A 25,625-nucleotide genomic window follows, 5' to 3' on the forward strand; every position below is an offset into this window, starting at 1 on the left:
AAATAGGTTGAAAGTGAAAAAAATGGAAAAAGATATACCATGTAAACAGTAACCAAAAAGCACAGTAGTTATACTAATATCAGACAAAATAAGTCTTAAGATAAATTGTTACAAAAGACAAAAAAGGACATCACAAAATGATAAAAAGGGTCAATCCAACATGAAGATATAATAATTTAAAACATATATGCACCTGCATGTAAATCAATGAAGTTACAACACACCCTCACACCGTACACAAAAATAAACTCAAAATGGCTTAAAGACTTAAATATAAGACATGACACCATAAAACTCCTAGAAGAGAACACAGGCAAAAAATTCTGACATAAATCGTACCAGTTTTCTTAGGTCAGTCTACCGAGGCAATAGAAATAAAAGCAAAAATAAACAAATGGGACCTAATCAAACTTACAAGCTTTTGTACAGCAAAGGAAACCATAAGCAAAATGAAAAGACAACATGCAGACTGGGAGAAAATATTTGCAAATGATGTGACCAACAAGGGCTTAATTTCCAATGACAAAAAAACAAACAACCCAATCAAAAAATTGGCAGAAGGGGCTTCCCTGGTGGCACAGTGGTTGAGAATCTGCCTGCTAATGCAGGTGACATGGGTTCGAGCCCTGGTCTGGGAAGATCCCACATGCCGCAGAGCAACTAGGCCCGTGAGCCACAACTACTGAGCCTGCGCGTCTGGAGCCTGTGCTCCGCAACAAGAGAGGCCGCGATAGTGAAGAGGCCTGCGCACCGCGATTAAGAGGGGCCCCCGCTTGCCGCAACTAGAGAAAGCCCTCACAGAGAAACGAAGACTCAACACAGCCAAAAACAAATATAAAAATAAATAAATAAATAAAAATACTAAATATCCTGTGTCAAAAAAAAAAAAAAGGGGCAGAAGATCTAAACATACATTTCTCCAAAGGTGACATACAGATGGCCAACAGGAACATGAAAAGATGCTCAACATGGCTAATTATTAGAGAAATGCAAATCAAAACTACAATGAGGTACCACATCACACCAGTCAGAATGGCCATCATTAAAAAAGTCTACAGATAACAAACGCTGGAGAGGGTGTGGAGAAAGGGAACCTTCCTACACTGTTGGTGTGAAAGTAAATTGGTGCAGTCCCTATGGAGAACAGTATGGAGGTTCCTCAAAAAACTAAAAATAGAGTTGCCATATGATCCAGCAATGCTACTCCTGGGCAAATATCCAGACAAAACTATAATTCAAAAAGATACATGCACTCCTATGTTCACAGCAGCACTGTTCACAATAGCCAAGACATGGAAACAACCTAAATGTCCATAGATAGATGAATGGATAAAGGAGATGTGAGAGACATAAATATATATGTTATATATATAAATATCATATATATGTATACACACACACATATACACACAATGGAATATAAAAAAAGAATGAAATAATGCCATTTGCAACTACATGGATGGACCTAGAAATAATCCTACTAAGTGAAGCAAGTCAGAAAGAGAAAGACAAATACCATAGGATATCACTTATGTGTGGAATCTAAAATATGACACAAATGAACTTATCTATGAAAAAGACTCACAGTCATAGAGAACAGACCTGTGGTTGTGAAGGGGGAGTGGGGGTGGGAGAGGGTTGGATTGGGAGTTTGGGACTAGCAGATGCAAACTATTATATACACTGAGCTGGCCACAAAGTTCATTCAGTTTTAAGTAAAAATAAAACACACATTTTTCATTTTCACCAAGAACTTTATTAAATGTATTCATTAACCAAACGAACTTTTTGGCCAACCCAACAGAATGAATAAACAACAAGGTCCTATTGCATAGCTCAGGGAACTATATTCAATATCTTGTAATAAATCATAATGGAAAAGAATATGAAAAAATTATGTAATATATATGTATATGTATATATGTATAATATATAAGTATAACTGAATCACTGTGCTGTACACCAGAAACTAACACAACATAGTAAATCAACTACACTTCAATAAAAACTATATATATATATATGCACCAAAAGAAAAAAAAAACAAACCAACAGAATTGAAGGAAGAAATAGACAGTTCAACAATAACAATTGGAAACTTCAAATACCCCACTTTCAATAATGGTCAGAACAAACAGAAGGTCAGTAAGGAAACAGAGGACTTGAACAATGCTATAAAACAACCAGACATAATAGACATCAATAGAACTCTCCACTCAACAGAATATACATTCTTCCCAACTGCACATGCAACATTCTCCAAGACAGACCATAATTTTAGGACACAAAACAAGTCTCAACAAATTTGAAAAGACTAAAATAATACAAAGTATGTTCTCTGACCACAACAGAATGAAACTGAAATCCATCACAGAAAAAAATCTGGAAAATTCACAAATATGTGGAAATTAAACAATGCACTCAAACAATCAAGGGTGCAAAGAAGAAATCACAAGGGAAATTAGAAAATATTTTGACATGAATGAAAATGATAACAAAGCCTACCAATACTTAAGGGATGCAGGGAAAGCAGTGCTAAAAAGGAAATTTGTAGCTGTAAACACATACATTAAAAAACAACAAAACTCAAACTGATAATGTAACCTTTCACTTTAAGGAACTAGAAAAAGAAAACTATACCCAAAGCAAGCAGAAGGAAAAAAAATAATAAAGATTAGAGCAGAGATAAATAAAATAAAGAACAGAAAAAAATAATAGAATCAATGAAACCAAAAGTTCATTCTTTAAAAACTTAAGATTGACACACCTTTAGCTAGGCTGACCAAGGGAAAAAAATACCCTCAAATTACTAAAATCAGGAATGGAAGTGGGGATTTCACTACTAATTTTTCAGAAAATAAGACTAAAAGAGAACACTATAAACAACTGTATACCAACAAGTTAAATAATTTAGATGAAATGGATTAATTCCTAGAAATACACAATCTACCAAAACTGACTCAAGATGAAACAAAATCTGAATAGACCTATAACAAGTAGAGTTTGAATCAGTAATCAAAAAGTCTCTAACAAAGAAAAGCCAGGACAAGATGGCTTCACTGGTGAATCCTATCAAACATTTAGAGAAGAATTAATCCCTATCCTTCTCAAACTCTTCCAAAAACTTGAGCAAAGGGAACACTTCCTAACACATTCTAAGCCAGCATTACCCTGATACCAAAGCCAGACGAAAAATCACAAAAAAGGAAAACCACAGACCAATATCCCTCATAAATATGTATGCAAAAATACTATCAAAATACTAGCAAACCAAATCCAACAACATATTAAAAGGATATACACCATGACCAAGTGGAATTTACCCTAGGAATACAAGACTGATTCAACATCTAAAAATCAAAATGAAACACAATATTAATAAAGGATAAAATTTTGATCATTGTAATTGATGCAGAAGAGACATTTGACAAAATTCAACATCCTTTCATGATAAAACTACTCAACAAACTAGGAATCGAAGGTAATTACCTCAATGTAATAAAGGGCATCTACAAAAAACCCACAGCGGGCTTCCCTGGTGGCGCAGTGGTTGAGAATCTGCCTGCTAATGCAGGGGACACAGGTTCGGGCCCTGGTCTGGGAAGATCCCACATGCCACGGAGCAGCTAGGCCCGTGAGCCACAACTACCGAGCCTGCGCGTCTGGAGCCTATGCTCCGCAACAAGAGAGGCCGCGATAGTGAGAAGCCCGCGCACCGCGATTAAGAGTGACCCCCGGTTGCCACAACTAGAGAAAGCCCTCGCACAGAAACGAAGACCCAACACAGCCAAAAATAAAAATAAATAAAAACAAACAAACAAACAAAAAAAACCCCACAGCTATCATCATATGTAGTGGTAAAGAAATGGATGCTTTTTCCCAAAGATTAGGAAAAAGACAAAGATGTCCACTCTCCCCCTTCTATTCAACATTATACAGAAAGTTCTAGCTGGGGTAATTAATCAAGAAAAAGAAATAAAAGGCATCCAAATTGTAAAGGAAGAAGTAAAACCATCTCTACTCACAGATGACATGATCTTATATGTAGAAAATCCTAAAGAATACACACACCCCCCAAACAACTATTGGAGCTAATATATTCCACAAGGTTGCAGGACACAAAATTAGCAAACAAAAATCAGCTGTATTTCTACACACCAGCAAATCCTAAAGAATACACACACACCCCAAACAACTATTAGAGCTAATATATTCCACAAGGTTGCAGGACACAAAATTAGCAAACAAAAATCAGCTGTATTTCTACACACCAGCAATGAACAATCCAAAAATGAAATTAAGAAAACAATTCCACTTGCAACAGTATCCAAAATGAAATACTTAGGAATAAATTTAACCTAGGAAGTGCGGGACTTATACAATAAAAACTACAAAACATTGCTGAAAGAAATTAAAGAAGACCTGGCACATTTATACATGAAAGAAACACACTGGGCCTAGGTAGGAATTCTACCCACTGTTATACCAAGAAATCTGTCAAGTGTAGTTATTTTCTACGTCTGTCTTAGCCCAGAGAAATAATGAAATATGATGATATAACAGGAGTTACCCTGCCACATCCATCCTACGTTCAGGACCAACAGCAACCTTCAAGGACAGACTTGGAAGTAAATCCTAGAGAGTTCTATAATCTAACGGTAAGAGGGAAGAATGCAGCAGTAGACTTACAAGAAGGTAAAACATGAAGCCCAGAGAAGCAGCTATCTCCATACATCACTTCCCCATACCCTGAGTTTGCAATGGGAAAGCACTGCAGGGTACATCTACTATTGCTTCTACCCATCCAATTATTTACCAAGTATGCATTAAGCACTGAGGGAGGGCGGCAGGGGGGACGATCTTTTCATCATTATATCCCCTACATCTAGCAAAGTAGCTGAAACATGACAGGGGATCTATAAATGCTGAATGAACAACTTCATGGAAGTGAGTCACGGGAGGGTGCACATGGTTCTGTGCCTTGAAGGGTGAACGGGATATGGACAAGTACAGATGAAGGGGAAATGAAAACATCAGCAAAGTAAGTGGAACAAGATTAGTATACTGGGCTCTATAGTTCCAGACATCCTGACTAGAACATTCTGGATGTCCATCCTGGTAGAGCCCTCACACTAGACTTCCACCTGGTGCTCTCTTAACTATACTCTAAAAAGTATGAATAAACTGAAGCTGGAGAAAGAAAAAAACAACCACGATAATGCACTGTGCTAAGGAAAAAAGTAGATACTACATTACTTTGAGCCTGGGGACTTGCAAGAATTCTGAACTTGGTCTTGGGCCCCTTCTCACTTCAATTATCTCCTATTCATATTTCAAACTCAAATACCCAGTCTTTGTGCCAGAAAGACTTCCTTGCACCATAAACATACACTCACTAATTCATCATCAAATCCTTCATCCCTTCTCTCCAAACACAGACCTCCTATGCTCCCCAATCTAATACCACCGACTCAAGAAATTCTAGAGTTTCTGCACAGGCTCTCGGAGGACACATTATCTTATGCGTGTAACGCCTATATGCAGCCCTACCTCGGTATCCTTCCCAATCTCTTCACCCAGACATCTCAAACTCCCCAACACGCCACGCTCTGGTTTCATTCAAGAGGGCATTCTGAGCCCCTCTGCAAATTCGCCCCGCCCATCCCCATGTTCCCGAACACCTAATTTCCATTCATTCACAAGAGCCCTTACTCTGCGCTGGCCTGTGCAAGGCAGGACAGAGCAAGACTCCAAGGTTCCTCCTCCGGCTGCGCTGGCTCGCCCGGCCTCCACCCCTGCCCCGCGCCCCCTTCGCTCCACACGCTCCCAGGCACGGCTTGTTCCATGGACACCAAGAACCTCGAGGTACACACTCTGCGTCTGTCACTTCATTCCCGCCCTCGGTGGGGGGAGGCTTGCACCGCCGGGAGTGCAGGGGGAGCTGAAGCAGGAGTGGAGGAAGAGCCACCACTCGCCCGCGGCGCCGGAGCGCTCGCAGACCCGGAACCGGACCGCTGTCGAGCTCCCGCCGCAACAGCCCCGCCACGCTCGCCTCCCCCCAAGCCCAGCCTACCCCACCTTTACGCTCAGCATCGCTGTCGGCGTCGCTCCCGAAAAGGTCCTCCATATCCGCCATTGCCGCGCACGTCAGCTGTCTTCACCGGGGGCGGCTCCGCGACTGTCTTTACGGCACGGAACCAATGAAACGCGATAGTGTCGCAAAGATTCGCTAAAAGTCGGCTTTTCAGCTACATAGTATAGCGTGCGCAGTGAACCTGCACTTGTCGGCTCTCTTACGTCAGCAATCCTGCCCTTTCGTCAATATCTGTTCTTATTAGCGAGGATTCTCATCGGGGTACACCCGGTCTGGGTGTCGGTGGAGCGGGCCGCACTTGGGGGCTCCCCAGAAGGGCCTGGGACCGTGTTAAACCTGCCAGGAGTCAGGCCTGAAGTCCTTTGTTTCGTATTGATCAGGGGTTCTCAAATTGTTGCAAACTCCAAAGTGCTTTTGTTTCTGTGGGTTATATCGATTGCTATTTACTGTAATAGTAATTAAGGCAGAAAATTTAAAAACTCGTTTAAAAATAATAAACAGGTTAACATAAATAGCATTTAAAAATTTTAACCGACTGTATTTTTTCTAAAACAAAACCAAAAAAAATTGAAGAGTGGAATTGTTTTAGTTTTCAAAATATCTTTAGTGTCTGTCTCGAATGAAAACAGCTGAATTCTCAAACCTGCTTCTACATTCAATCTTTTGAGAAAGGTTTTGGTTGAAGCTTATGAAGAAAATCAGACCTAACACACGTATGCATGTGATCAGGAAAGGGAGGGCCTCTCGTACACCCAAAAGGGTCTTCTTCGGTCCACTCTTTAACAACCGCAGCTTTAGAGCAGTGTATCTCAAACATCAAAATTGTCCCATCCTAACTCAGTATACACTTTTATGTATAAAACTGAAATAAATAATTCACAAAACAATACTGATTACTAAGATGCAGTCTGAGATTTCCTATTCTCTTTTATTCTATTTCAGCTTGTTTTTAATGCTGACAGGTGGTGCATCCACTAAATTAATTTCATGATTTACTAATGGATTGCAGCTTGCAGCTAGAGAAACACTATTCAGAGGGTTCCATTGGCTTGTTTATTTTTTCGGGAAAAAGTTTAATTTTGCTAGGAAATGTGGCTATATTTGTACCTTATAAAATCTGACAGTAATACAATTTTCATAATAGGTCAGTGCTAGATAAACCCTCTTGCTTTACAGAAGCTCAAGGAAATGAAGTGACTTGCACATGTTAAACAACTAGGTCGTTTTTAGGAAGCTTAAATTTTTAGTTGTCAAAAATGTACATCCTGGGGCTTCCCTGGTGGCGCAGTGGTTAAGAATCCGCCTGCCAATGCAGGGGACACGGGTTCGAGCCCTGGTCCAGGCAGATCCCACATGCCGTGGAGCAACTAAGCCCGTGCGCCACAACTACTGAGCCTGCACTCTAGAGCCTGTGACCCACAACGACTGAGCCCGCATGCCACAACTACTGAAGCCTGTGCACCTAGAGCCCGTGCTCCACAACAAGAGAAGCCACTGCAGTGAGAAGCCCACACACCACAACGAAGAGTAGCCCCCGCTCACCTCAACTAGAGAAAGCCCGCGCAGCAACAAAGACCCAACACAGCCAAAAATAAATAAATTAAACAAATAAAAAAATTTTTTAAAATATACATCCTGTGTTAAGATCTTACCTGATTAGCCCAGCATGAGGGTTTGTTTGTTTGTTTGTTTTCAATATGAGGGTTTTGATCTTGGACAAGCAACAGTAGATTTTTAGTTTGGAGGTTATGAGATATATTTTTGTTGAAAATAAGAGTGACTGACAGGGTTCAAATGGATAAGAAGTGGAACTGAGTATGTTAACCTACAGCTATTGTGTATAAAGTGGATGATGTAAGAGTAGGTAGATGGGATCATGTTAAAACTTTCTGGAATACTGGAAAAACAAGTATTCTATTTGATTGCAATTCAGTTTCATTTTCATTTGGAATACTATCCTTGAAAAGTGCATTGAGGACTTCCCTGGTGGCACAGTGGTTAAGAATCCGCCTGCCAATGCAGGGGACACGGGTTCAATCCCTGGTCCGGGAAGATCCCACATGCACGGAGCAGCTAAGCCCGTGCACCACAACTACAGAGCCTGCGCTCTAGAGCCTGCGAGCCACAACTACTGAGCCCACACGCCTAGAGCCTGTGCTCCGCAACAAGAGAAGCCACCACAATGAGGAGCCTGCGCACTGCAACGAAGAGTAGCCCCCGCTCACCGCAACTAGAGAAAGCCTGCGCGCAGCAACAAAGACCCAACACAGCCAAAAAGAAAAAAAAAAGTGCATTGATTAAATCTTAACAAACTGAATTACAGTGAAGCCTGCTGAATCACCCTAACCATATTCTTGACTAGCAGAATTAATGTGTTTATCCCATATGAATAGTGCAAAACAAATAACTTCTGGTTCTTTGTTTTTGTTTTTGCTATACTTTGTGCTGACCATTGCTCTTCACGTCGTCTTTCTTCAGACAGGATATAATACATTCAATTAGATTTCAACTAAATCAATCACAATCATTTTCTGATACTGCTTGCTGGAGGTTACCCCCAGATCACTATCATTGATGTTTAGAGTGTTAAAATCACCTTTTCATTTACTACCAGAGATGGAGAAGTTTATCCTATTGGGTTTGTGTTTTACTAATTTAACTTTGGGTATTAAGATAATCTCTTGCTTTGCTCTCAGGGATGGAGAATTTCATGTTTTAGGTGTGTAACTGGATAAAACATCTCCAGGGTAGCTTTATTATTTTTCCCAGTTTTTGAGAGTTTGTTTTTTTCCCATGTTCTGCCTTCATAAGATCCTCAAAATAGTGATCAATACCCCCTAGTCAAAGAACAAAGATTCAACTAGGTTGATTAACACAATAGAATATAACACGACACAATTAGTGTACAAACACTTTTATAAGGTAATTAAATATCTTTAAAATTTCTGAAATCTATGCTTACACCAAGTTTTAAAACAGGAATATGTGTTTTAAAAATTTGTGTAACATCTTAAAGACTAAGAGGAAAAACAACAGCTTGATTAAACAATACATTAACTGCAAATTCACTCCATTTATGGTAAACTGCTACTCCATGGGAGGATAATGTGGCTTATTTCTGAGTACTTTGTGGAAGGAGCTAGCTTTTAGAATGGGCACATTGATCTGAACTAAAGAGAAGGAGAAGTCCCGAGGTCCTTCTCTACAGCAGTAAGTGAACAACGGGGCAGCTCATTTCTTGGAAGACACAGAGCATTCACGTATCATCTGCCTTAACTGAGTCCCTGCAATGGGTGCTATAGGGATATAAAAATAATAGCAAACATGATTTTTTTCATATATACAGAAGAGCCTGAGGGAAATGAAACAAATCTCTAAAACATCTGAAGAATTAAAGTTTTAGAAATAAATTATAAACTATATTCACGTGCTGAAGAATGGGAAACAGAAAATGATTAATATCCCTGAAAGTCAGTCAGGAAAGGTTTCTTAGTACTATGGTCTGAATGTTTGTGTCCCCCAAAGTTCATGTTGAAATCCTAATGCTCAAGTGATGGTATTAGGAGGTGGGGCCTTTAGGAGGTGATTAGGTAATTTAAAAAGGATTAGTAGTCTTATTTTTAAAAGACCCCACAGAACTCTTCAGCCCTTTCTACCATGTGAGGACACAGTGAGAAGTCTCTGGCTATGAACCAGGAAGAGGGCTCTCACCAGAATGCAATCATGTTGGCTATTTGATCTTGGACCTCTCAGCCTCCAGAACTGTGAGAAATAAATTTCTGTTATTTATAAGCTACCCAGTCTTGGTATTTTGTTATTAATAGTGAGAATAGACTGAGACAGACAGAATGATTCAAGCTAGAATAATGAAGTAATGGGAGGAAACCCAGTTATCGGGACATAAAATTGAGCGGAACTTAAAATTCAACCAAGCAAGACTTCAGTTAGTTTATCAAATCTATTCCTTGATTCACATGAAGTTCCAGAACACTGGGGATAAAGAGGTTATTCTAAACACTTGTAGAGAGAAAAATCAGCTGACATATAAAGGATCTGGAATTAAAATGACATTGCACAATTCTGAAAGTTATAAAACAATGGAGAATTGCTTATGAAATCCTGAAGGAAAATAATCCATTCTAGAATTTTATTCTCCCCAAGCTATCATTTAGTACTAGGGAAGAATAATGAGATTCAGTGGAAGCCAGCCTGTATGTAAGCAGTCTAACAGTCCTGAGGCTGCCATGCTGTGAAGAAGCCCAACTAGCCCATGCAGACAAACTACATAGAGATGTATGACCAGCCCTCAGCTTCTGCAGACCTCCTGCAGTTCCAGCTCCAGTCTGCAGGCCACCAGTGCCCAGCTGAGCCTTTCCTGCATTCCTATCTCACAGATACCAGGAGATAATAAATAAGTGTTGCGGAAGAGTGCCACTAAGTTTTGAGGTCGTTTGTTACACAGCAATAGCAATTGGAAGAGTTATTCAAAAATTGTACAATTGATGAATGTGGTCCACCAAAAAAGAAGGACTAAACCAAGGAATAGAAAAGGTTTAGAGGCAGGAAACCCAAGACTGGCCACAGGCAAAAGGAATTACCGAGATGATAGTTAGGCCTGCAGGCCTAGAGGGATGCTGGTCCAGATTGGAACAAGAGGACAGAAGTCTCCGTGAGAGAACAGACTGAGATGGAAACAAAACTAATAGAATACCTGATACATTCACTCATCCAATAAGGATTTAAGTGCCTTCTCTGTGCCAGAAGCTATTCTAGGCACTGGAAATACAACAGAGAACAAAATAGACCAAGTGTCTGTTCTCAGAAGCTTGCATTTTGGTGGAAGATGAGCCAAGAAAAGACAGAAATATACATCTCACAATACAATTTCAGCTGTTTTTCAAAATGATAGCACGGCCTTTTGCCAATCTTTTTCTTCTCACTATCATTAATCTAACTCACTTTTGTAAGATTCAAGTGTCAACTCCAAAGCACTAGTGAATAACTGTTCCCTATGCAAACGAGAGTTTGGACAGGCAAATATGAGCTTGGAAAATGTCCCAGTATACTTCCTATGAAAATTGGCACTTGTGTTGAGAAAAAAGAACAAGAAAGATAATGAGTCAGTAACTATTTCTTAGGACTGAAACTAAGGTTGTCCTTTTGAAACCTTTTCTCTTGAATCTAGGGTTAAGTTTAGGCACTGGCTTCCTTGAATAGGTAGGATTTAGGTTCCTCCCGGAAGTTTAAGGGTTACCAGGAAGCCGTGTCCTTAAAAGACCTAAGCCGCAGACCAGATGAGATCGGTGCACTCGGTGCACTAGAAAAGCCGGAACATCAGCTACTGGGGGAAGGAATTAGAAGGAACAAAGAAAGGAGAACACAGAAGTGGGGGAGGGGGCGTTGTGGGTGTGGATGTTAGTACAGGCCGCTGAATAAGTAAAGTGATCTGCAGCAAGGATACCAAAGAAACTGAAAATGAGAAGGATGAGGAAGGAGAGAAAAGAAGGAAAAATATATTAATGAGACAAAGGGAAAGGAGGAATCATCTACAAGAGAAGAGCAGAAAAAAAACATTTTTAAAAAAGAACATAATAAAATAGTACTAAAAGCGGGGGAGGGGGGGATATTGAAACAAAAATGAGAAAACACTCCAACAATATAACCAAAGAAACAGAGAAAAAAGGAGATTTACAGGCTCCCATGCCAACCAATATTTTTACAAATCAGAAGGAAACACTAAAACAGATTCGGCAAACACAAAACACAGAAGATAACTGAACATTTCACTTTACAGTAAAACTGCTCATTACATCTCTTCACTAGATTTCCTTACTCAGCTGATTGTTTTAGCATCATGTGAAAACAACATAAATGCAGGGATATCATCTCACCATAGGGGGGGAACCCTACATGCAGGCAGTTTCTGGCCCTCAGTTTATTTCATCTAATCCAGAGAAGGATTACCAAAAGGAGATACATTGTATTTCATGCTTGCAATTGCAAAAGAGCATTATGGTGTTAAACCCCTTAACAGTAATATGGCAAAAGGCCACAAGGTGGTGATGGTATACCCTGAAGAGACCTCCTTCTGCAAAATGAGACACACACGCCCACATATACCCTCACCAATTTTTCCTTAACAAAAAATTGACTTGGGGTGTGAAGGAGAGATTTGAAAAACACTAAGTTTAGATAATAATCAAAACACTTCTTATAAAAATACTTAGAAATATTTATACATTTGTTTTCTCTTTTTTCCCAATTAAAAAAAAAAGCAGTACTTTTAAGACTGGCAAACATTAAGGAAATATTTTTCAGCTATAGGCACTCCGATTTTTATGTATCTACTGATAAAGTGATACATTTAAATAAAGTAACTGTTACCTTCTGGGGAAATTTAGATTTTTTTCTTGGGTTTTATAATATGAAATTTCCCTAAAGAGTCCAGTGAAGATTTCATTTCTTTGACTGCAATTTATTTCCTTACTCATTAAGGAAATGACAGGTAGGGTTAATCCCATACCTTAAATGGGTGCGACTATGTAAGGTTAATAATGATTCATATAGGGACTTCCTTCGTGGCGCAGTGGTTGGGAATCTGCCTGCCAATGCAGGGGACACGGGTTTGAGCCCTGGTCTGGGAAGATCCCACATGCCGCAGAGCAGCTAAGCCCATGCGCCACAACTACTGAGCCTGCACTCTAGAGATCCTGAGCCACAACTACTGAGCCCGCGTACCACAACTACTGAAGCAGGCGTGCCTAGAGCCTGTGCTCCGCAACAAGAGAAGCCACCACGATGAGAAGCCCGCGCACCGCAACAAAGAGTAGCGCCCGCCGCAGCTAGAGAAAGCCCACACGCAGTAACGAAGACCCAAAGCAGCCAAAAACAAATTAATTAATTAATTAATTTTAAAAAATGATTCATATATATGTATGGATACATTTAACTTTCCAACACGCAAACACACATGTATATGTTATACTTTTTTATCTGCTACTTAACACAGAAACAAAATTTGGATGGGGGAATAGGGTAGAATCCTGGGCCTAAAATCCCAAAGAAGTAATTAAATGGAAAATAGCCTAAAGGTTATTTGAGAGCCATAAGACTTTATTTCCAAAAACAATATTAGTCATTAGAAAAAAGTTTTTTTTCTATTTAGCATCAAGTAAATTCTTTAAAAAAAAAAAAAACAAGTACTAAATACTGACCTGAAGCTAATAATATGTACAAAAATGTCATAAAAATATTCTTACCTTTGACTCTGTAGTTCTTCCATATCAAAGAATTTATCTTAGGAAAATAAGAGATTCACCTGAAGATTTTCAAGGGTGTTTGTTATAACATTGTTTATAGAAATGAGAAATACTGTAAACACCATAGTAAGAAATTGATCAAATAAATTATCAGACATTTATAAACTGAAATACTATGCAATCATTTAAATTATGTTTTTCAGGGCATTGTCATACACCAGTGAAGGAAGAATAAAAATAAGAAACCGTTTAAAGGGACTTTGGTATCATCTATCTAAATTGTGGAATACTCTTTGAGTCAACATCTCCTGCCTAGAAATTTATCCCAAGAAAATAATTTGACAAATATGCAGATACATATGGACAAAATATTCACTGAAACTTTGTTTATAATAGCCAGAAATTGGAACCAATCAAAACACCCATCAATGGAGAATTGTTCAAATAAATTATAATGCACTCACAGAGTGAAGTGCTAAGTAGCAAGGATTAGGTAGATGAATGTGTTTTGAAGTAGAGGGGCATAATATATTGTTGGATTGCTAAAGCCAATGAGAAAATTGGATGTTTTCTACAGTATGGAGGTGCCTCAAAAAAAATTAAAATAAAACTACCATATGATCCAGCAATTCCACTTCTGGGTGCGTATATGAAGGAAATGAAATCACTATCTCAAAGAGATATCTGCACCCCCATATTCATTGCAACAGTATTTACAATAGCCAAGACATGGAAACAACCTAAGTGTTCATCAATGGATGAATGGATAAAGAAAATGTGGAAAAATGCACAATGGAATATTATTTAGCCATAAAAAAGAAGCAAATCCTGCTATAGACAACATGGATGAAACTTGAGGGCATTATGCAAGTGAGATAAGACAGACAGAGAAAGATAAGTACTGTGTGATCTTCCTTATATGTGGAATCTAAAAAAAACCTGAACTCATAGAGAGTAGATTGATGGTTGCCAGGGTTGGGGGTGAGGGGACACAGCAAGGAGAGAGTGGGTGAGAATGGTCAAAAATACAAAATTCCACTTGTAAGTCCTGAGTATGTAATGTACCCCATGGTGACCATAGTTAACAATACCATATTGTATATTTCAAAACTGCAAAGAGAGCAAATCTTAAGTGTGCTCACCATACACACACACACACACACACACACACACACAAATTGTAACTATTTGAGGTGATGGATGTGTTAACTAATATTATTGTGGTAGTCATTTTGCAATATACACATGTACCAAATTACTGCTTTATACAGTTTAAACGTACACGTTATACATCAATTATATATCAATAAAGCTGGGGGAAAAAAGAAAATTGGATGTTTTCTATGTTTATGTAAATAAATACTTAAATACACAGAAAATGTCTAGGAGGATATAGCATAGTGATGTTCTGGTAAAAGTTTAACAACCAGTTTTCCAGGGGGGGAAAAAAATCGTTGATAGGTGGTGTTTGCCAATCTCCATAGCGTTAAGTACTCCTGCTGTGGCTGATTTCAAGCTCTTGATGTATGCACACAATTAGCTTAATAAGCCAGTGTGAGCAGACTCCAGCACATCTCTATACCCCTCGGAGGTGAGATTATGAGAAGACTTTCATGTTCTACCTTACTTACTTCTGTGTTTGTCTGCATTATTTACAACAAAATTGCACCACTGTTGTGATCCACAAAAAAATGAATAAAAATGCCAATTTGACAAAACAAAGATTTTTAAAAGAATATTTAAAGACCTGGGAGGATGCTTATGACACATTGCCAAGTAAAAATTGTATGTTTCAAAGAAGTATCTTGTATTATCTCAATTTCATTTATGTGCATTTCTTTGCACAGGAAAATGTCTGAAAGAAAATACGCTAAAATGTACATGGTGGTTATAGCTGAGTGATGGGGTTCTGGGTGATTTTATTCTTTGTTTTACTTTTCAATATTTTCTGTGTTTTCTACAAATGCTTTTATAATTATGTAATGCTTTCATAATCACAAAAGACATCATTATATATAAAATACATAACCTTGCTGTCACTGCTTAGAAAGCAATTTCTTCCCTTTGGGATTGCTATTACTACATTCAGAGCATGTGACTAACTTAAAACGTGGATAAATGGAATCTTTCATCTTTTTCCCTCTCTCAAAGCTAAAAGGAGCAGTTAGTTTTTATTTATGTGGCCCAAGATCTGGAAATATATATATATATATTTCCTAACTCTTAATAGAAAAATTTCCCAATCTCTTACTTTGTCAGTTACTGCCATAGCCATCACCCTAATATTTTTGCCAACATTATTATAACAGCCATTGGCTTCTCTCTCTCTCTCTCTCTCTCTGTTTCCATTTCTCCCCTAAGTCCAGTCCATATTGTAACTAGAACAGATTAGGGAGATCTACATGCATGTTGCCGAAAGATTAATCATCTTACAATATGACTTTCCTTTTCATTTTGCTCAAAAGTCTTTAATGGCAGGTGGCAAAAGAATATTTACAGCATGATCCCATTTCTGTAATAATTATATAAGCAAGATTACCATATGTACAGAAAAAAATCTGGAAGGATATATGTCAAGTTGATAGCAAAGCTTTTCTCCAGGAGTAGTGGAATTATAGGGATATGTTTACATTCTAATTTTTATATCTCTGAAATGTTTTAAGAAAAGCCTAGATTACTTTCATACTGCAAAAAGAAATAACAGTGAGGATGCAATTCTTGATGAATTACCACTGCCCAGAGGATGAAACCTAAACTCCTCTCCTTTTGTCCAAATGTCGGCCTTCAAAATCCACCTATTCCATAAAACCCACCCAATTTACTCCATACCCCTCACAGGTTACTCACTTTTCTGAATTTCTACAGCACTTCCTGTCTTTGGTATTTATCTTTGCACTTTAGTGCACATTGGGTAATAACATTATGTAAACTGTTTCTTAATTAATTTACAGATACTTGAGGGTGGAGTTTATGTTTATTCTTTATGTCCCCCCAGAGTCTCTAAACAATGTTAGAGGAACAGTGGATGGTCCCTAAATGTTTATTGAATTGTTTTGAAACCCAACATCTAAGTAATTGAAAAGGGTATGAAAAGTTGTTTTCTTAGGGACACCCACAGGAAAAAATCTATCAGGAAGAAAAGAAAGAACAAAATGGGATATATACATACATATAGGCTAAAGAAGGGGAGCAGTAAAAAGAAAATATAGAAACATTTGAGATATAGGATACTGTATTAGTTTCCTGTAACTAATTACCACACAGCCTGATGGCTTAAAACAACAGAAATTTATTTTTTCACATTCCTGGAGGCCAGAAGTTCATCAGTTTCACTGGGTTGAATAAAGATGCCAGCAGGGCTGTGCTCCCTCCAGAGACAGTAGGACAACCTGCTTCTTGCCTCTTGCAGCTTCTAGTGGCTGCTGGCACCTCTTGGCTTGTGGCCACATCACTCCAGTCTCTGCCTCCATAGTCATATTGCCTTCTCTCCTATGTGTCACATCTCCTGTCATCCTATTCTAAGGATGCATGGAATTGCATTTAGGTCCCACTCAGATAATCCAGACTAATCTCCCCATTTTAAAATCCTCAATCACACCTGCAAAGTCTTGGAATTTTTTTGTTGTTTGTTTCTTTGCCATACAAGGTAATATCCACAGAGTCCGGGGATTAGGACATGGACATTTTTGGGGAGCCATAACTCAGCCTACCACAGATACCTGTCAGAAGGAGTTCTCTTACTAAGCAGGAAAGATCTTCATGGTCCCCAACCCTTCTTTCTCTACTCAGTTCTTCCAATTTCAAGGCATGACATAGAAAGAGAAGCTTGAAATTCATTAAACTTCCAACTCTAAAAACTTGGTGCAATAGCTAGCAGGCCACTAGGGATAAATAGAGGTCTAAAAGCAGTAAGAACTTGCAGGAGAAGAACACTAAAAGTCCGTATTTTTGGCTTCTGAACACAACAAGCTTAGTAGTGACGGCCCAGTGAAGTGAAGCACTCTAAGACTAATTTGGTGAAATCATTCATTGCACATCTACAGTATGCTATCATCACCTACAAAAGAAGGATACAAAAGACTTGGAAGACACCTCCAAGTCAAAGAGTTTACAATCTAATGATTGCCCTTGCAATAAACAGTTAAATGGAGAAAAAAATATGACAAAGCAGCCTAGATTTTTGATACTGCCCTACTTTGGAACAGATTATGAGAATCCAGGCTAAGACCAACACAAAAGAAGCAGGTCGGTCTCCTACTGTAGTTACATAATTCCTGTGAGGAGTGAGGAATTGGGGCCATCTCCCTGCAGGTGAAAATATGATTTTATTCACTATGCAAAGTAATGCGTATGTTCTAGGACAATGTCAATATTTAATAATTTCAAAAGTCAAAATGGTGTACCATTTGGGCAGGATAAAAATATAGGCTTGCATAGGCAAATATGAGTTTGCTTTGAGATTAGATTGTACCTCTTGGTATACTAATACAACCTATTGCATCATGTTGGAAAAAAGATAAACACATTAACTTTCTTGTCCTTTGGATGGTAAAACTAAACATCATTCTCTTCTGTGAGGGAAAAAATTTAGGTCTCATGCCAGAAAATACTATTAAGGAGTTTAATTGTTTTGAAGAGTATACTATGTAAAAAGAAAAATTAATATAAAGTATAGAAACCTTGATTATGTTTCAATTCAACAAACATGTGTAGTCTCTACTATGTGCAAGGCCTCCAGGGAGAAAATAAATGAAAAAGAATGGTACCTGTACCTAAGGAACTAGTTTCCTGTCTCCCAGCAATGATAATATGTCAGAACAGGATCTATGTCATAAATACATACAAAGTTCTATTGGGGTCCAGAGTTGGGGATATTTACAAAGACTTTGGTAGGAGGTAGCATATGAAATGTACTTTGCAGGATGTACGGCTTTGATCTTTGGAGAAGCAATGAGAGGACAGACCAGGCAGAAGCACCAGCATGAATAAAGGCTCACACGTTGGACAGCTTGGGGCATATTTGAAGAATAGCGAATAATCCATTCTTATTGGGATCTGGAGATCCCTTTGAAGTATCTTCCTATGGGAAAAAGTCTAGCAGGAATTTAGAGGCAATTGAGGTTCTATTTAAACTGACTTAGCAAGATTAACAGTTTTGATAGGAAGAGAAAAAAAAAGGAAACAGGGAAAAGAAATTGGAAGTATTAAAGCAAGATACCCTTTTTCTAAATATGCACACCCATATGTATATTATCCCAAAAACCCCACTGAAAAGAATGGTGAGCAACCTGTTGTATATTGACCTGTGTGAGCCATCTTGTTCTGGTAGAGGAGATGGTGGCCATCAGAGATAAGGAATGGGCTGAGCGGGCAGCTTTGGCTCTTTTGGCAAACATGAATTTAACAGACATGATGTCAGAAATAAATCTAGTCAAAAAAAAGAAAAAGAAAAAAAGAAAGAAATCTAGCCCCAAACCAAAATGGAAGTGAATATCAGAAAAATGATTCTATTAAAAATGAACTTTAGGGAATTCCCTGGTGGTCCAGTGGTTAGGACTCCATGCGTTCACTGCTGAGGGCGCGGTTCAATCTCCGGTTGGGGAACTAAGATCCCACAAGCCACGTGGCATGGCCAAAAAATAAATAAATAAAATAAAAATAAAACTTAAAAAAAATGAATTTCAGAGAATGAATTAATGGTCTGCCACTTCTTCCTCTACCTTCCCATTCTCTTCCCTCCCCTTTCTGTACAAATCAGTCCAAAAGCCAATTCATGGAGCCAAGCAAGGTTGGTGTCCTTGGTGGGGGTGTGGAACTGTGGTGGCTGAAAGGCACGAGGAGGGCATCTGGGTGAGAGGTCAGCCAGGTGCAGGTGTCAAAGCCCAGGACAGGTGAGAAGGGCGTCTGTGTGGAGGGTGGCCTGACTGGGATGAGGGGCGTGTTCCCCCCAAGGAGAGGGACCCCGGTGTGGTATCCCGAGCACAGCGGCAATGGAGTCCCTGCAGAGGGTTAGCCTGTGGCTGCCAGGTGCTGGAACCCAGTGAGGGTAAGATAGCTATCCACATGGGGAAGGGGGAAAGGAGAGGAAGAAAGGAGGCCTAGTGTGGGTGCAGAGATCAAGCTGGGTAAGGAGGCCATCCATTGAAGGAAGGCCATCTGGCACAGGGTGTCAGAGTCAGACCAGGGTGAGGAAGGTGACTGTGCAGGGGATGGTCCAGCTTGGAGCACTGGAGCCCAAGCAAGATGCAGAAGGTATCCGGGCAGAGCAGCAGCCCAGTGCAGGGTGAGGAGGTGTCCACACAGGGGGAAGGGGTAATCACAGGAGATTATTTATGCACGGAAGGATTGATGAAATACAATAGTCATACTAAGGATAATGGGAGTTACATTTGTCACTGGTAGAGATGGTAGATACATATATGAATAATGAAAAAACTACAATGAACTAGTTGGTGTTGGATTGAAATTGGAGGTATCAGTGTGAACTCATGATTTTGAATATATATAGATATAGAAATATAGATGTAAAATGTGTTTGTGTAAACATAAATGTAAATTTATATACATAAATACATATATACATATACGTACATATATTTCATATATTCCCTAGATCTGTCTGCTGAAAGGGCCTAAGAACAGTGATACCTCAATAGCAATGAGCACATCTAATGCCAAGATCTTAGTTTCTGAATGCCATTCTCTGCCAAAAGAAACCAGAGCTCCTTGGAGAAATGGCTGATTCCAGGGCTGGGGCAGGAAAAGTACAAAATAAGCTTGGACTATCTCATGCAGCAAGCAAGGAAGTGCAAAAGAATGATGGAGTTATGTTAAAAGGATAAAGAAGCCAACTTGAAGGGGCTTCCACTGACCAAATGTGGAACAGTCTAAGTGTCAAAATAACGACAGTAATGGGTTATCGTCCACTGAATAAAATAGGAATTCCTTGGCTAATACAGATATAAATTTTAAAAAGAATAACTAGGAAGTATGATGAAGAATGGGATATTTACATAGCCTCAAAGTACTTCCCCACAAAATACTTAATTACAAGGCAGATGCCACCTTAATCAAGTTAGCATCACCAGTGACACAACAGACTGAAGTCATGTGCCACCTAATAGGATACAGTGAGAACATGCCATCACTTCTCTGATCGTTCCACCAAAGATAACCTGTATTTAATCATCACAAACCCTCAGACAAACCCAGACTGAGGGACATTCTACAAAAATAAGTGGCCGTAATCTTAAAGAGTATCAAGGTCATGAAAGTAAAACAAAGACTAGGGAACCGTTCAAGATTGAAGACTGAAGAGACAGCTAAATACAACGCATAATTTCTGGGCAGAAGGACATTATTGGGACCACTGACAAAATTTGAATGGGGTATGAGGATTATACAGTAACATATCAATGTTAAATTCCTGATTTTGATATTGTACTGGGGTTATCTAGATGAATATTCACTAGTAAAAAATACATACTAAAGTATTTGTGATGACAGGGCATTTTCACAGTTCAGGCTCTGCAGGAAGAAGACTCTGAGTCAGAGTTTAGTGTCCAGGATGTTTACCAGGGAGTGCCTTTGGGATCGACACCTGTGGAATAGAAGAGAAGGAAGCAGGCTTAGACGGAAGGAAAAGCAGGCTGCATATAAGGAAAGCCCAGTAGCCTGAACTGACCCCATGAGGAATTTTGGAGCTGAAACGGTCCTTCAGCATTGCCCCAAACCAGGCTGAAATGGCTGGGCTTAAAAACCATGCCTTGATCAGTTAATGGATGTAAGCTGTCTCCAAAGGGGTGTGAGCTCTGATAAGGCAGCTCTCTGCTGCCTAAAGCCTAAAGGCTGTCTAATGACAGTGCCCCAAGTAGCTGGGACAATAAGTCCCTCTGCAAAGGGAAATCTCAGTGGGTCATCTCTACGTTCATTCCCTGTGCTGCTCCCGGATCTACTTCTTCATATACATTGAGGAGCAGCTTCTTCAGGTTTCTGATGAGCCTCTCCTCCTGGGGAAACTTAGAAGAGGAAGGCTTGTAGGACAAACAAACGATAGCCCTCTCTGCTGCAGCTGGTCTTGGGGCTGCAGTTGAAACTTACAGCCTCCTTTCTCAACCATCCTTTCTAAATTCCTCTCATTCTCAGCTACCACTTCTCTTGGCCTTAGTGACTTACCTGGGGTCACAATCTAGATTCACATCCCAGAGAGGTCTGGGTTCCTGGTCGCCATGTCCTTGCTGCATTATCCATTTACTATTGCAACTGGGCAAGAGAATAACAAGAAGCACACAAGTAGATCATACGAGTGCTAAAACAGTCTTCCCTACCCTTACTGTATAACAACAGACCCAAGTCCTTCTGATAATCAGGGTTAATACCCCTGCTAAGATGATTCCTCTACTTCCAGCCCACTCATCCCTGGATACTAGGAGCCCAAAGTGCCCAGCGGAAGTTTAAGCTAGTAGTTCAAAGGGACTTTTGCTGTATCCTTGGGTGGAAATATTCCCCTTTTAGAAACAAGGTCCTCTGACCCTGCAGAGTTCTGAATTGCAGGAACAGGAAGCATAAATTTCCCATTGGGTCATTGGGAATAATGATAAGCAGGTCTATTCGTACTTCCATAGTTTGCCTCTCAGACCCATGTATTCTTCCTGTTGGGGACACAGCACCAAATAAAGATCTTTGATTCAATGTGTTTAATGTATCCAGGGGGATGGCACTCACAGAGCATTGCATCTCAGCTAACATGTCAGCCGTACCTTCAGCATGGCACCCCAATACTCTGTCAGGCCAGGAGCTACAGGGTGTTGCAGTAAGTGATACAACCAGCAGATACCATTGTCATGGGTCCACTCTCACATCTTTTTTACTGTAAATTGGGTCCCCTGGTCTGATGCAATGTTATGTGAAGTCCCCTGCTGGTGGATCAAATATTGTTTAAGCCCAGAGTGAGGCCTGAAGACAAGACTTTTAAATCCTTACCCAGAATATGTGTCCATTCCTGTCAGAACGAAACATTCTACCTTTCAGTCAACTTGCCACCAACTTGTTGGTTGGGCTCCTTGAGGAACGGTGCCATATCAGGGGCTCAGCATTGATCTCTTTTGCTGTCAAGATGGACATTTGGCAGAGGCAATAACTAGATCAGCTCTGATAAGTGGGAACCCATGCTAATGGGCCCAGGATAGCCTCAGTCTCTGCCACGTGGCCACTTTATTCAAGTATCCATTGTGCCAGAAATGGTGTGGTCAGTGACCAAGGGGGAGTCAACTGGCTGAGTCATTTTATATTGAAGGATTTACAACTGCCATTTTGCCTTCTTTTCCATATGCCATGGCTTTTTTGCTCCTCTATTCCTGTATTTTGCCATCTTTTGTGTTAAAAAGATATTTTCCAATGTAACATTTTAATTCCCCTGTCATATATATATTTGAGTTATTAGTGGTTGCTGGGATTATGATTAACATCTTAATTTATAACAATGTTGTTCAGATTAATACCAACTTAATTTCAATAGTATTCAAAAACTTTGCTCCCAAATAGTTCCATTCCCTACACCCTCTTTGTTTTCTTTTGCTTGTACAAACCAAGTAGTACCCTTATTGGCTGTCCATCTATTTTTCAGCAAGTGACACCATGTTTTATTAATTATCTCCATAACTCTCTGCAGGTCAGGGGCCCCTGGTTGCCACTTTGATCTTGCTGCTTATTATCATAATTTCGTCCACATGGTTTCTGACACGTGTGTGATGCCATCTGGTTCAATTATTTCTGGGTTGTATTAACTCCATTGCTAATAAGGAAGTCAGTTTTATAACAGCATTGCCTACCATCATCAGTCCAGCCTGCAAAAGAGAGCCGCTACTGAACTTCATAGTGATTCTGGTGCCCTTTCACCAGCACATTCTATATTGCTTTGGTAGATGGTGTATCCTCCAGGTCCTCCTATGGAAGAGTCATCTGGTGGGTTTTCTGGCCTGACATAGCATAGCTATACCAGCATGCCCACTTCCCTGTGTCCTTTTTCAAAAATTGAGATAGCATTACATACATAAAATTCACCATTTTGAAGTGCACAACTTATTGGTTTTTAGTATGTTCACAAGGTTGGGCAACCATCACCACAAGCAATTTTATAGTAGTTTCATTACCCCAAAATGTAACCCTGTGCCAGTTAGCAGTCATTCCTTATTCTCCCTACTGACAGCCCCTGGAAACCACCAATTTACTTTATGTCTCTATGAATTTGCCTACTCTGGACATGTCATTAAATGGAAGCACACAATATGTGTGGCACTGTATGTCTGCCTTCTTTCACTTAGCATAATGTTTTCAAGGTTCACCCATGTTGTAGCATATATCAGTCTCATTCCTTTTTATGACTGAACAGTATTCCATTGTATGGATATAGCAAATTTCATTTACCCATTCATCAGTTGATGAACATTTGGGTTGTTTCCCCCTTTTGGTTATTATGAATAATGCTGCCTTAAACGTTTGTGTACAAATTTTTGTGTAGACATTATGTTTTCATTTCTTTGGGGAATATACGTAGGAGTGGAATTGCTGGGTCAAATGGTAACTTTATGCTTAACTTTTTTAGCAGTTGTCACACCGTTTTCCAAATTGGCTGCACCATTTTACCTTCCCAGCAGCAATGTATGAGGGTTCCAGTTTCCCCACAACCTCACCAACACTTCTTTTTCTTTCTTTTAAAAAATTTTTTATTATAGTCATTCTATTGGTGTGAAGTGGTATCATTGTGGTTTTGATTTACATTTCTGTAATGACTACTGATATTGAACATATTTTCATATGCTTGTTATCCATTTGTGTATCTTTTTTAAAGAAATGACTATTCAAATCTTTTGTCTATTTTAAAATTGGGTTATTTGTCATTACTGTTGAGTAAAGTTTACATATATATAAATTCTGGATACTAGATTGTTATCGGAATATGATTTGCAAATACTTTCTCCTATTCTGTAGGTTGTCTTTGACTTTCTTGGTCATGTCCTTTGAAGCACAAAAGCTTTTAATTTTGATGAAGTGCAACTTTGGTTGGCTATGTTTTGTGTCATGTCTAAGAAACCATTGCCTGATACAAGGTCACAAAAATTCACACTTACTTTTTTCTTAGAGTTTTATAGTGTTAGCTCTTACATTTAAGACTATGATTCATTTTAAGTTAATTTTTGTGTATTTTGGGAGATAAGGGTCCAAACTCTTTCTTTTGCTTGTGGATAGCACCATTTGCTGGAAAAAACTATTCTTTCTTCACAGTATTTTTTTGGCATTCTTGTTGAAAATCCACTGCCCATAAGTGTGTAGGTTTACTTCTGGACCCTCAATTCTATTCCCTTGATCTACATGTCTATCCTTATACCAGTACCACACTGTTTTTGTAGCTTTGTAGTCAGTTTTGAAAATGGGAATTGAACCCTCCACCTTTGTTCTATCTCAAAATTGTTTTGGCTATTCGAGGTCCCTTACATTTCCATATGAATTTTAGGATCAGTTTGTTAATTTCTGCAAAAGAGCCAGCTGGGATTTTGATAGGGACTACCTTGAATCTGCAGATCAATTTGGAGATTAATGCCATCTTAACAACATTAAATTTCCAATAAATGAACATGGAATATCTTTCCATTAATTTAGGTCTTCTTTCATTTCCTTCAACAAAGTTTTGTAGTCTTCAGTGTATACGTCTTATTAAATTTACTCCTAGGTATTTTATTATTTTTGATTTCCCTTAGTGTTTTAATCCTTTCCTCTACCATCTGCCAAGACATTTATGGCATTTTGATATCTCTTAGCATGGGCCATCACTTTTTCCATGCTTCACAGGAGCCATCTTACCAGTAAGTTTGCACCAATTCCTGGGGTCTTTTGACAGAGTATAAATCTTACATTTTGGGAGAATGTACTCAAATTGTTTTTGAATCTTACGTTCTATCCCCCTTGATCAAGTACCCTCAGAATCTAGTCCCATGTGTATTCCCCCACCTCCTGCAATCCATGCTGGTTAAATCTTTTTACTCCTTTGGGATATGGTTTCTTTCCTCCCTTCTCAGGCCTAGCATGTCCCCAGCTGGATTATGCTGCCACTTAACCCTAGTTATAGATTTAGTGGACAGGAGGGTTGGTGGGGGAAGATCCTGACGAGACACATGTTGTATTGCAGGAAGAGGCCCTGGCATTGTCTCAAGCTAGGGGAGTGTATGGCTCTTAGTAGAAAAGGGTGGCTCACTTCTGCAGGCTCAGAGGATCAA

At 39.3% G+C, this 25,625-nt stretch overlaps 1 protein-coding gene across 1 annotated transcript in view; it reads right to left on the bottom strand.

Annotated features, from left to right (window-relative positions):
- Window positions 1-6,203, bottom strand: part of LEO1 (LEO1 homolog, Paf1/RNA polymerase II complex component) — a 46,520-nt gene extending 40,317 nt beyond the window's left edge. Inside the window, exon 1 of the mRNA XM_082387877.1 lies at window positions 6,079-6,203. Coding sequence (XP_082244003.1) covers window positions 6,079-6,136 — 58 coding nt within the window. The 5' untranslated portion in view covers window positions 6,137-6,203. The remainder of the gene's footprint in view (window positions 1-6,078) is intronic.
- Between the last annotated feature and the right edge of the window lie 19,422 nt (window positions 6,204-25,625).

Source organism: Balaenoptera borealis, assembly GCF_965194805.1.
Source record: "Balaenoptera borealis genome assembly, chromosome: 3".
Lineage (NCBI taxonomy): Eukaryota > Metazoa > Chordata > Mammalia > Artiodactyla > Balaenopteridae > Balaenoptera > Balaenoptera borealis.